At 38.7% G+C, this 13496-nt stretch overlaps 1 protein-coding gene across 1 annotated transcript in view; it reads left to right on the top strand.

Annotated features, from left to right (window-relative positions):
• The window catches only part of NELL2 (neural EGFL like 2), a 156350-nt gene that overhangs the window by 133189 nt on the left and 9665 nt on the right, over positions 1 to 13496 (top strand). The window contains exon 16 of the mRNA XM_061361200.1: positions 5713 to 5853. Within this exon, the coding sequence (XP_061217184.1) occupies positions 5713 to 5853 (141 nt within the window). The remainder of the gene's footprint in view (positions 1 to 5712; positions 5854 to 13496) is intronic.

Below are 13496 nucleotides of genomic sequence, written 5' to 3'. Positions count from 1 at the left end.
TTCATTTTTTCCTACTGAATAAGTCCTTTCCCCCCTTGCATACATACTTAGTAAAATCAGATAACCCAGACATCATCTTAATCCTACTGGGCATTCTGTTATCTGAGCATAAGTCTGAACAGTTAGGACAAGCTCTTTTATATCCAAGCCAGACATAACATCCTTGAAAACATGACATTTGCAAAGACATTCAGTCTGACTGTTCCAGATGTACCCATGAAAAGAACACATTTATCTTTTTATACAACCTCAGTCTCCTAAACCACTTCTTCAATGATCTATTTCTATTTTTTTTTTTTCTTTCAGTGCTTGCCCTTTATTTATACTGTATATAGGGCTGTGATGGAGGTAGCTTTGGAGGTTAACATTAGCTGGAAAGGCTGTTGCCTTCAAAATTAGATCTAAAATTTAGCTGAAGTCAATAGTGATTGAATATTATGGAGGTTGCTGGTTGCTCATTAATCTTTATAACTATATCTAGTGATAATAACCCAATTAGCACTGGGACAGATTATTGCATTTGGGAGTCTGTATTAATTGGCAGTCTTAGCTGAATGCTGTGTATTATACTGTCCCAGAAAAACTTCCATGATGGAAATAATTAAACTCTTAAGTATTCACAGCTGCCAGTCTGTGGTGTTGCCTTCTTGACAGGAAAGGGCTACTGGGGCTTTGGTTTGTATTGACCTGGATCAGGCAGTTTATGAAAGAAAGACTAAGTTGAGCTCTGTGTCTCTGTATCTTTGTGCTTGATAGTGGCATACAGCCTTTTCTGAGAGGAGGATTTAATGCTTAATATTTCAGTCATGAAGTGAGTAATGTAAAATGATAGAACACACTCCCCCTATTTTCCCCCATGCCGTGGTTATTTGTTGAGTGCGGCTTGACCACATTAGAGAGAGCTTGGTCCTATTGCTGGATGAAAGAATGCTGCTATCTTTCAAATTGGCAATTTTATACCACTTTCAATCTTCAAAAGCTCTTATTATACAGAAATTCTCTAATAATATTCATCTGACAGCTAGCTTTCCTTTTTTCTTACTGTACCAGTGGATAATTTGCTAATGATCTTATTTTATTCTTCAGGGAGCAGACTTTTCTCAGTCTCCCAAGAGCAAGGGGTATAATAGCTAAAACTGTTGCCACAGTTCAGGTAATGAAAGTGATTTGGAAGAGCAAGATAGTTTCATGGCAAGGTGAGCTAAGTGTATACAGTATTGACTTTCAAAATGCTTGTGACTGTGTTTGTTAGAGTGGGGCTTCACGTAGCAAAAAAAGGAAGTTTTATTCTGGTGGAAAATGAGTAGAAAATATGGAAATAAGCAGGTTGACTGATTTCAGCGTAAGTAAGATGCACGGGAGAAAACCTGAATGTTTAAAAATCAAATCATGTGCAACATAACTGTGTGATAATCAGTTGTTTTGCAGCAGTAAGGAATGTACAGTATTGCCATGCATCCATGAATTACGTAGGGTAAATAGAGTCCCCATGTTCCTGGTGTTTTGTGGGCTCACCAGTTTCATGGCGGGGGGGAAGGATGTTCTCCAGACACAGTGTTTCAAGCACCAAAATCACAAATCATCTGCCATGCAGATGCCATAGGGTGGAAGCACAGGCAGAACAGGCAGTGCTGAAGTGGTACGGTACAGGTGTGTAGCTGCTTTCCAGCTTGAGGTGAAGGTTCCTGCCAGTGACTGTCTTGGTATGACTTTCTGTTCCAAACCTGGAGACTCTTATCAGTGTTTCAGATTTGCTATGTGTAGTTGTGCTCTTTCAGTGAAAAAGAAAGAGAAAAATAGAAAAAAATGTTACATCCATGTTTTTTGTTCTTCTCTCCCACTTTGTCATGGCTTCTTATAGCTAGTTAATGATTAGAGTGTCTGTTTAATGATTACTTAGAATGTCTGTTTTGTCTATTTCATTAAAAATGTCATCACCTGCTACTGAAAAATATATATATCCCTCCTTTTCTTGTACTAAAACTTTTTTCATAAGTAAAAATATAAAGTAACATCCTTCTAGAGAGTAATATTTTGTTTTTCATGCCTTTCTAGTACAGCATTAAACAGGACTTCATTAGTGCTGTTAATATTCCATATAGCCCACTGATACACCATAGCCACTAGCCAAGCTAAACTTCAATCAGTTTTTCTTTTGTCAGCTCACACCTCTTACTGAGCAGCTGCAATATGATTCATCAGAGAAGGTTTCACCATAGGACAGAGAAAAATTATTTCTGGCTGCTTTTCCCATACTAATAAGATAATTTCAGTTGCAGATACTTTTGCAGCACTTCCTGAGCCATGCTATGCCCATTTGAAAATAGAAATCCTTTTATCCAAATGTCAAGAAAATTTTCCATGAAATCAGTGCTTTGGCTCTGCAAGACATTTCTGCTGGGCTTTCCTGTTTAACAGCGTTGCGACAGTCACATTTTGTCCTGTTACAGAGCAAGGCTGTGCTAGAATTAATAATCGGCATTAGCTGGGAGATTTAAAACAGAGTTCTGTGCGTAAGGAACATCTGTCTATATTCTGAAACCCACTAGCACGTGCTATAAATTGTTGCCTAAGATGTAGGTGGTGATGGGAATTGTGTTGGATTTCGTTTGCTGCAAAATCATGTGAGGAGAAATGGGTTGGTTATTTAGCATCAGTGCAGTGATGGTTCCAATGCAATGCTTTCAGGCAAGCTATCTGTCAAGTATAGTATGTTTCTTCAAGAACAGCAGCATGTTTCCACCCCTACTTGTTATGGTAGGCTTTCTTATATAACTCCACTCAACTTTGCATGCAGCCATAACAAAACCAGAAGAATGTATTTCTTTGTTTATTGGCATCTGTAAAAGCATTTCATCCCAAGTAATATTTCTTGTGATCTAGGTTTGTCAGCTAGTTTGCAAATAAATGCAGAAAAGCCTCTTTTGTTGTCAGTTTACCAATACTGATGTGACATTCAAGGCTTGTTTTTCCTGAATAATCAGTATGGGAGTTCATCAGAATGCATTCAGCCTGTGCCTGCAATACTGCCCTTATAATTAAAAGGCTTACAGATTCAGAAATAAATTGTTCTGAAGAGAGGAACACAGGCTTTCTTTAATTCATATCTGTTACTTTGGCCACTCTTTTCTTCACCAATAAATGCATTCCACTTTATCATGGAAGAAATATATGCCATCCAGTGTCTTAATGCACGTTATTAAGTAGGCTCTATGAAGATTCATATCCCTTTCAACCTCCAAGTTTACATGCTTCATTGATTTTCTGGGCTTGTATCTTTGGCACACCTAACAAGTTACCTTGTACTGACCAGCTGATCCCAAGCATTTAGCACAGTCACCTAGATTTTGTTCTGCCAGGCAAGCTGTCTCCCAGGCAGCATTCCCTAGTGGTAAGGGAACGTAGTCCTTTCTTCTTTTCCTATCCTTTTTCTTAAGTAATTTGTGAATAGCAGTAGATAAGGCACACTCTGCAAACCAACCTATTCTCACTACAGTAACATAATTTTCATTGATCTTCCTCTGATCTCTCAAGCACCTCTGAGGTCCCACTGGCTCCTGGCTGCTCACAAGAAAAAGGCCAGAGTTTATACTGATTCAGAGAAAGACATACTGAACAGCAGAAGATTTGTAAAGGTTTGGCATTTCTCAGTCCTGCAGCAGGACTACTTAGATGATTACCCTGGAATTCATAGTAGAGTTGAAAATTCTGTGTTTTAAACCAGTAGAGACGACTTAATTTGCAGTACACAGAGTGGCAAAATATGTGGTTGGTGCAATATTCCAGCAGGAGTAGTAGCAAATTTCATCATCAACAATATTGGTAGGGTAGACCAGGTGCACCTGCTTAGAGATGCTGTTGATATAAAATTAGACTGAGATGTAATGATGAAATTTTCTAATGAAATTTCATCAAGTATCTGTAAAGCTTTTAAAAACCAATACACTCATGAAATGGTTGTACAGTTATTCCAAAGCAATTCCAGGGAGATGGTATTTGGCGTGTAAACACAATACCCAGAGCACATACCCCCAGTATGTATCAGAAAAATGTAATTCAAAACCAAATGTGAGTGACTGAGTGATACCTTATAGTTCGTGTAGGTGTCCAACCACATAGCTAATAATTTTCTTACCATCAAATGTGGATAAAAGTGGTTATGATGGATAAGGAAGGCTTCACTGTTTTTTCTTTTAAATTTGTGTTTGAATAGGTTTCATAAGGGACTGGATTGAGTATATCTTTATCTATGCAGACATTAGTATTCTCAGAAAAGAGTTTTGCTACCTTATTGCAGCTCACAAATTATTTTCTTAGCCAGTTTACACTTTCTCTTACAAAAATAACAGATGACATAAATGGGAGCTAACAAGTACTGTGGGCAGAATTTTGACATACTTTACATATATCTCAATAGTCACATCACACCTCCCTCTCCTTCATGTCTGCTTCCCAGAGGATATTAGATCAACTGCTGAGGTACTTTTAAGAGTTTGAGGCTTAATTTGTTCTTAGCTTCAACGTTTCCACTTGGTTTCAAAGAGTCAACCTTTTAAAGAAAGGTTATATCTCTAGTTTGGACATAAAGGCCAGTACATTGAGGGTTTATTCATTATTCAGACTCATGGTGGGAGGGTTTAGAGCTTTTTGTTTCTGAAGGCAGTTTGCATGTATTGTGGATCCCTCTGCTAGTTTTATAAGCGCCTCTTGGTCAGCTTGCTGCTTAAGTAGGTATGCTACCACTGGTATAAAACACAGTGACAGCGAGATGAATCTGGTAAGGGAGGACACAGTTTTATTCCTGTTTGACTCCATACTCCTCACATTCCCTAGTTTCTAAAAACACTTATACTCACACCTATTCTTTAACATGGCTTACTGCATAATTGAAGCCACTGGAAACAAACATGTCTCAGAGTTCTCTGCCTCTCTGCTAAGTCCATAAATTCAGGTTTCTGCAGGATGTGCTTTGGTGGATTTTGGACCTAGGGAACGTGTCCATAAATCCATTCTATGATGAATTATTACTGTAAAGTTTAGTCAGTGGAAGTCTATATTTGGAAAAACACCACGCATCCCAAAGGAATTATTAAGAGGAGGAGAATGTCTTGTGTTTAATCTTCAGGGTCTAAGCATTTGTTTGGGATCCCAGCAGTTCTCTTAGGCAGTAAAAGAAGAGACTGCAGTCAATTATGTTGATAGCCAGAGGCACTGGTGTAGGTCAACAGGAACTCCACAAGAGAGGAAAGCCCTACTAATTGAAAATTGGTGTCACCAAAAACATAAGCAAGGACCAACGTGAGTGTTTAATGTTTTGATATGCTCTTAGAAGCAGTGCAGGCAGCCTGCACCTCTCAGAGGGTTAACATCTTGTGAGTTGAACTGGGATCTGATTACTTTCTTCACACGGTGGGCAATTTTCACAGATGTCAGATTACCTATGATGTATTGTGACAAAATGAGTTGCTAATATGTAAACAGTAAATTGGGATTAGCAGAACCTTCACTGTTGGCAGGGCCTACACTATTAGCCAAGTTTTCCTATGGAAATGAGTCAAAACCTTACTGCAAATAATTCTGGAAATTCAAGTGTTGGTGATGAAAATTGTTCTGTGAAACCCAGACATACCAGAGACGTTGTTCTTCCGTCAGGTGAATATAGCAATTTCCTCTGTGTGAATTTTCTCCTTTTTTGTTGTTCTTATTAAACAGACATTGATGAATGCTCAGATGGCTTTGTTCAGTGTGACAGTCGTGCTAACTGCATTAACCTGCCTGGTTGGTACCACTGTGAATGCAGAGATGGCTACCATGACAATGGGATGTTTTCACCAAGTGGAGAATCCTGTGAAGGTCAGTATCTAAAAAAGATGGGGTATTGTTATGACTCGCATTACAGTAATGTCTAGTATCTCTGACCTTGCTGGTCAAATATTGTCTTGGACACTGTACCGATGGAAGTTAAACCTTGACCCAAAGCAATATTAGTCTAAATAAGCATCGTAACAAAAAGCAAAAGAATATGAAGTGTGAATATTCCCAACACACAGGTGGAACATTAGTGGCTGTTTCTGTGGTTGGCTAAGATAACATGTGAAGTCAGGCATGGTGCTTAAAATGCAGTTTCTCTGACCCTGCATCTGCTTCTGTGCATGGCCCTTGCATAAGTGATTTCCCATGGGCTGATAGGACTCACTGTAATCTGCCACTCCACAGTAACCTGTTTATATGTCAGCTTCTTTATATGTAGAAATGGGCCTCAATGCAGACCTCAGTTCTTCCACTTCATTCATGTACATTAGAATAGTCTGTGATGAAAATATTTCGCATTGCAAAGAGTGTTTATGAAGCCCTTACACCCCCTCCCTCCCGTGTTAATAACTGGTGCTTCTCCTGTGCATAGGCTAACTGCTTGTAGCAACTTGCAGTTTGAAGAACAACCTTGTAGACTGGGAAGCTCAGCGGACTTAGGTCTAAGGCGATAAATTACTCATAAATGAGAACAAACTGTTCTGTTTTGCCATGGACTAAGGGCAGAATGAAGCACTTTTCTCCATTCTGTCCCTCGGTGCTGAAATATTCAGTGCTCACACAGTGTAATCTTTCCTACCTTGCTGTTCAAACTCATGTTGGTGGGCTGCATCAGTCCCAAAGGGAAGGCAATTGAATTAATTTCACGAAGGCAGACACACAGACAGTTCTCTGGGAGCAAGATGACCTTTTCAGTATCCCCATCATCAATACTTTATTTCAACACATTTTCACTGCAGCTGAAAGCCTGTATTCTCAGGAGGAATCAGCAATTTGACTCAGCCACTGCTTTCATAAGTCAAGCTTTCTTTGTCAAGAACTAACCAAATGTCACCGTTAGCTGGCCAGGTGTTAGGCAAGAAGGTGCAAAGAAGAAGTTGCAATCCCTCTGATTATAACGTTCCCATCCTGTCACTCGCAGCACAGGTAACAGTCCATCCAGGCATTTATGGAAATATCCTCAATACCCCAAGTTCTGTCTATAGTATCAATATAACATTTGCCTTGTTAGTTGAAGATAATGGTTTGGCAATGCTATCTCAAGAGATATACGTGATACAAAGTGACTCTGTTGAGATGTGTGCAAATAGGTAACAGTTAGGAAGCAATTTCTAAGCAAATGGAAAGCCAAGGAAAAATAAATCTGGGGACTGCTATGTATGCAGAAGTGGCAATTATTAGAATGTTTTGACCTTTTCTACAAAGCACCAACAGCTCTTTATTAAACACACATCGAGGATAATAAGTAATTAGAATTAAATCACAGATGCAGGAAACTATCTTCATTGCTGATAACCCAAGTCACTAACAGTGGAATACTTTCAATTTGATTGATTGCAGCTCCAAGGTTTGGAATGCATAGCAACCTGAGATGGGAAGGAAAGTTAGATAGTTTATTAGTTTTACTGCATCACTTTTTATTGGACTGAAGCCTGGGACATTGTGTCTCAGACACAAAATAAAACCTTAAAAGGTGTAAAGATACAGCCTGAAATAGATCGTGGTATGGAAGGTTGAACTTCCAGTAGCAGAGCACAGGAGCACAAAAGCAGTCGGCTTTTCTGCTGTCAGATCTTTCCACTGTGAGAGATTCCTCTGCTGGATTTAAATACATGAAAAAATGGTTCTGTCACTTCTTTAGTATCCCCAGTTAGACCTGATCAGACTGAGCTGTTTTGGATGGTCTTTTAGATACTCACTGTAATGGGGAGCAACTTTCAGGCTATGCTAATTTCCCATTTCAAATCTTGGTACTGTATGAGCCTCTTGGTATACCCAGGACCAGTGTCCTCTTGAAACTTTTGCCTCATGCAAGTGCTAAAGCTTGCACATCTGTAGAAGGAATAGTGCAAAACTGCACAGAAGAGAAGCTTGATTTCTTGGTGAAACAAAAAAGTTAAATCTCAGGAGGATTAAGAATTGTTCTTCGAGGGCACATCCCTTTAGCTTTCTGAGAAGACTACTTCAAAGTAGTGTTTTATATAGTGCATAATAGACTTGTCTTTGACTCATCTTTTTAAAGGTTTAGTTGTTTTGAAGAAAGTTCCCTCCTTTAGTGGTGAAAACCTTTAAAAGCCAAGGAAGTGTGAGTTCAAATCTTTTATTTCTTGGTTTTTCTATATGGTCTGCCTTAAATCCTTTTCTGTTTGTGTCCCCTGGACATGTGCTGATGGTGCTAAAGAGAGCAATTCTGTGATCAGTGTTAGTCAGCTCCTTGTTTTCTAGAGCAAAGCATCTGATTTTAAAAATTCAGGTGGAAACACCTTTGGTAAGGTCACAGAGGCATGGGAGCATTTCCTTAAAAACCTCATTTTAACAGAATAGCAAAGCTGCACCTACCTCTTTTGCAGAAAATGGTCCCATTAGGATATTGTACTAAATATTCCTACTTAGAGGTGGACTCCTTGGTAGCGTTAGACTCTGCCAGTGCTTAATAATGAAATCATAGTTGCTGAATTGCCTGTTTCACACATATATTGACCTTGGCTACTGCTGCTTCTTTGCCACATCTGAGAATCCAGAGTATTTTGACTAAGGTACTTGAACGCAAAAATTCGTAATCCCATTTTATTGTACCTACAGACAATGGAAGACCTAGAGGTTCCTTTGCTGGGTTCTTCACATTATACTCCTGGGTAGACCGGTGGTCTCTATAACAGTTACTGAGAGGAGTGATGGGAAATGTAGCACTAGCTGCTTTTCCCTTGGAAATAGAATTATCTTATGCGTCCTCGTATTTCCAGAAAAGTGGTGAAGATCAGCCACTTAGTCTTTGATAATTGCATGGCTTTGGGAAGTCTTAAATTTTATACATATATAAATATAGCAATTAGCATGATATATTAGCTGGTACCTTCCTCTTTGCCCCCTGCAGCTTTTCTTTATAGTTTCTTTACACAATCTTATTGGTGCTCTGGAGGTTGTCTTTCATGTACCATTCCATAAAAGAGGGCTAGGCTAAGACAGTAGATACTGCAGCCTCATGCTTCATTGTATTAAAAAACTGGAACCTCTGATGGCAAAGTCCTAAAGTAAAAATGTTCAGGCCCAGTTAATATTTGCTCTGCTTCTGTGTAAGATCCTGATTCCTTTGAATTTGTCCCTTTTAATGTCTAAAAGCTTCCAAAATCAGTTGAAGAGAGGCTCTATTGGTTTGTATCAGAATAGTGAAGGTTATACCTCATCTGTTGTTGGACATTTTGCATACTTCCACATTTGAAGAATAGCTCATCTAATTAATGCAGAGCCTTAGGACTTACCAAGAGTACCTGGCGGATACCAGCTGTTGTTGCTACAGAATATGAGATCAACATATCGTCACTCTCAGCAGGTAGCACATTCCTTAATTGAGATAGGTGCAAATGAAAGGTTAGAAAGCATCAGTCCAGAATGCCCAATTCAAATTGGATCTTTTTACTTGTAAGGGTTAACTCGCAGTTCAGGATTTCTGGCCTGAAATGTCTTGTTATGTTTTTCTTCTGCTGTCCTGCATCCATAAGTAGAATCACTTCCTCCTCTGTGTGATAGACCAGGCCGCTTGACAATACAGACGGTTGGGGCTCTACCTGAACAATGTTTTCCACAAGATGGAGGTCTATTACAAGCCTTAGTGTTCTCCCCAGCCTTTATGAATGAACAAAGTCCAAAATAGTCACTTCAGCATCCATGGCTCTGGATCTGGAAAGCAGAGGAATTTCAGACTGTCAGGATACCTGAATTTATCTCACAGAACAGCCAGTATTTTAACTAGTGCATGAAATTTCTTGTGGTTGAAAAACCGCTGTCAGTTGATAATCCTACACTTAGATCTTTCTGTGGTGTTGGTGATGTTTAACAGAATCTTTGTTATTGATAGCACTTAAGGAGACAGGAAATAACCACTACTCCAGCAGGAAACCTTACTAGCTCTCAAAAGCTCAATCAAAATCCTTTTGCTTTTATTCATGATTATAAAAGGTCAACAAATAAATTATTAATTTTTTTTTTCATCCATCCCAAACAGGGTGATAGGCATTAAGGCTTCATTACTGAGTTTGGAAACCCAAGTTAAGTATCGCCAAACAGAAGACGCATACAGAGGCACATTAGTATTTAAATATTCTGGAGCATGGGCAGAATACAAAGTTGGCAGAGTTTCTTCTCTTTTATAAAAGAATTAATAAACCAGAAACTCGAGGACTATATTTTGTAAGGTAGTAATTGGAACACATTTATTGTATCAGGAAACAATGTTTCTGTGAAGCTGGTGTTACTGCTCTCTGAAGTCTCAGCTCTTCATCTTCCACATCTGTTAAGCACTCTGACAGCTGGCTTGCATGAGGTCACAAATAAATTATTCACTCCTTGAAGTATAATTACATCAGTCAATAGATTTACTTAGGACAGAAAAGAACAGGAACCAAACTTTCTGCTCAGACTATCTTGGGTTCACTATCAATTGCACTCCTTCCTCAGTCAATAGATTTACTTAGGACAGAAAAGAACAGAAACCAAACTTTCTGCTCAGACTATCTTGGGTTCACTATCAATTGCACTCCTTCCTTCTTTGCCTTAAGCAAAGAGTACTCAGATATCCTGATGTTGTCACCTTCCTGAGCTAATGATTCAGAGCTAAGGTAACTGGGAAACTTCAGTTGCTTCAAAGGAATATTCCACCCTCCCAGCCTGTCTCTTCCAGCAGCATATTTCTCAGTGATGCAGCTGTTCATGTCTTCTTTACACTGATGACACTCTAACTGATACCAGAATGATTCTGGTAGAAAATAATGTCTGAGGGAAACGTTTTAGGGCTTTATTTGAGCATCCTGAACATAAGTCTGGATAGCTCATCAGAGGAGGGAAAATTGCAACTTCCATCAGCTATATCAGAATGTATCTTTGAGCTCTTTGTCACTTCCTATCAAGGTGTACAAAGGTTTTGGGTTTGGTTTTTTTTTTTAATTGTGCCTTTTTCATGTTCCTTGTGAGTTATTACAAGATTTCTTGTCTGTTGTTATCAATGTTGTATTTGTGTTTTTTTTTTCCCCAAAACATTATTGAGCTGTCATTTTAATAGAGATAGCTCTGAGATCTCTATCCAGAGCAGATCTAAAAGACTGATTTGATTTTTTGAATGGGTATTTCCCCATGCACCTTACAATTAAATCTTACCTGACATATTGTTTAGTCAGTCAATATAATGAAATACTTCTATATTTCACTGTCAATTTTTTTGTTTTAATACTTTCTTATCACCAGTCTTTTTCATCCCACTGTTCATCCATTCCCCCAGATCACTATGTATATCGGGCAGCACACATTCTGACACAGATTCTTGGGGAACTTCCCTGGGACAGCTCCCCATTGTGACAACCTGACCATTTGTGGCTGCCTTTTATTACTTACTAATTAACCTGGGAGTCAACAACCTCTTTTATTCCATTGTACGTAATCCCTTTAAGAGCATGTATTACGCAAGGGAGTTCATGAAGTTGTTGGATAAAAGTATTACAGTATATGAAATGTATCCCCCCTTTAATATATAAAATATATATTTGTATTTTTTTATTTAATATATTTTTATGTAGTATACGTTTACTCTGAATCTACAATGTAGTCTCTTTAAACAATCTGAAAACATGTTCTCCTTTTGGTTGCTAGTTTTAATACTTCTTTAAACTGCATCATTTTAACATAATACCCTCTTTGAAACTAAGCACTACCACAGAGATTCTCTTTTGCAGCCATTTAAATTTCTTTGAGGATGTTGAACTTGCATACACTGTGGTTGCTGCTGGTCACCAATACAGAGTAGTTGCTCAGCAGAGACATTTTGAATCAGAGCTCTCACACTGCACAGGGCCAAGTCAAATGGTGCTTTGTTCATTTGGGATTCTTTGATTGTCTGTTCCAAGAAACAGTCAGTAAATCTGTTAAATACAGCCTTGGGTCACAACCTGGTGGGGCAATTGAAATTCCCAGTTTTATGGAGTTTTCTGCCTTTGCAGTCTCTCAAATACTGCAAATAGAGTTTAGTTATTCCAGGCACTGTCACCATTTTTTATGGCTTTAGTACCCAATATTTTTCCTGTGTAGGCATGAAATTACTTGAGATGCAATTAACTCTTAGCTTTCTGTAATATGTATCACTGCTGCTTCATCGCATGGCACTCATTGCGACGTTGAGTTGGATCCAGGGATGATGGTAAGGAAAGGAAAATCCTTAAAATATGTGCCAGATGATATCTGCTGTAATTTTTAGTGTGGGTTAGATAAATAAGTCCTGGTCCTGAATTAGCACTAGATAACTAGTTACATTCTGTTTCTGTTGCTTTCTGAGGCAAACCTCCAAGTCTTTTGAGACTTAATGTTCTAATGTCATAACATTCAAGCTGCTTGATTCCTAAGCAGTGTGTTCCAAATAGCCTGAAGCTAATTATTTGTTGTTTTTTTGTTGTGCTTTTTAAAGAAAAAAAGAAAACAACAACAAAAAAAACACACACCCCTCACAACCCCCCAAACCAATATGAGACTGATAATAACATGCCTCTGTGGCTGGATATACTGGAAATATGCATCCTGTAATCCAAGGGGCTAGTGTACCCCTATCCATACGGTTATGGAAACTGGAGAGCTGGTTATGACTGTAAGCAAAATGTCAGTAAATTAATTCACCATCCATTACAAATACCAAGTAAAAAAACTGAGCAAAGTTTTGCTTGGTATGGATGATTTGTGTGCATGTTCTTTGCAGATAATGCCTGAAGTTTGATGTGGATAAATAGTGCAGATGAGAATTTGGTGCAAGCAAATTTTGTGTTTCTCTTGTTGCATTATAAACACACTGCTGTTTCTGGTTAGGTTAGATTCAAAATGTAAATACCTCCTGCTTTGACCAGGGATATTTAAATTGCCATATCCAGAACATTTATGTTCATGGCTCAAACAATTGAAAATTTAGATTGGATATAAGGAAGAAGTTCTTTACTGTTAGGGTGGTGAGGCACTGGAATGGGTTGCCCAGGGAGGTTGTGAATGCTCCATCCCTGGCAGTGTTCAAGGCCAGGCTGGACTAAGCCTTGGGTGACATGGTTTAGTGTGAGGCATCCCTGCCTATGGCAGGGGGTTTGGAACTGGATGATCTTAAGGTCCTTTCCAACCCTAACTATTCTATGATTCTATGAAAAAAACAAGGTTGGGATTTTTCATGAGCTGAGTAATTATTTCCTGTAACAGTGCACTAACCATTACCGTGTTGGAAAACGAACCCCAGAAGCCTTTTTCTCATGGGAAAATTGTGAAATACACTTGTACATAAATGCCAAATGCAGACTTCGTGTTTATAGGGTCACCATTTGTTGCTTAAAGGAAACTGTTCTTATTTACATGACAGCTGAACTTTGTCCAAGTATGGAAGTGGCCAGGTTGTTGAGAAGTGATGTATTACTCCTTTAGGACAAAGACTGTGTGAAAGCTTCGTACAAAAG

Source organism: Neopsephotus bourkii, unplaced genomic scaffold (assembly GCF_033783945.1).
Source record: "Neopsephotus bourkii isolate Nb327-2 ecotype Australia unplaced genomic scaffold, CSIRO-AGI_Nbou_v1 NB_1053, whole genome shotgun sequence".
NCBI classification, from domain to species: domain Eukaryota; kingdom Metazoa; phylum Chordata; class Aves; order Psittaciformes; family Psittacidae; genus Neopsephotus; species Neopsephotus bourkii.
The sequence above is the reverse complement of the archived record's forward strand: the minus strand, read 5'-3'. Positions and strand labels throughout refer to the sequence as shown.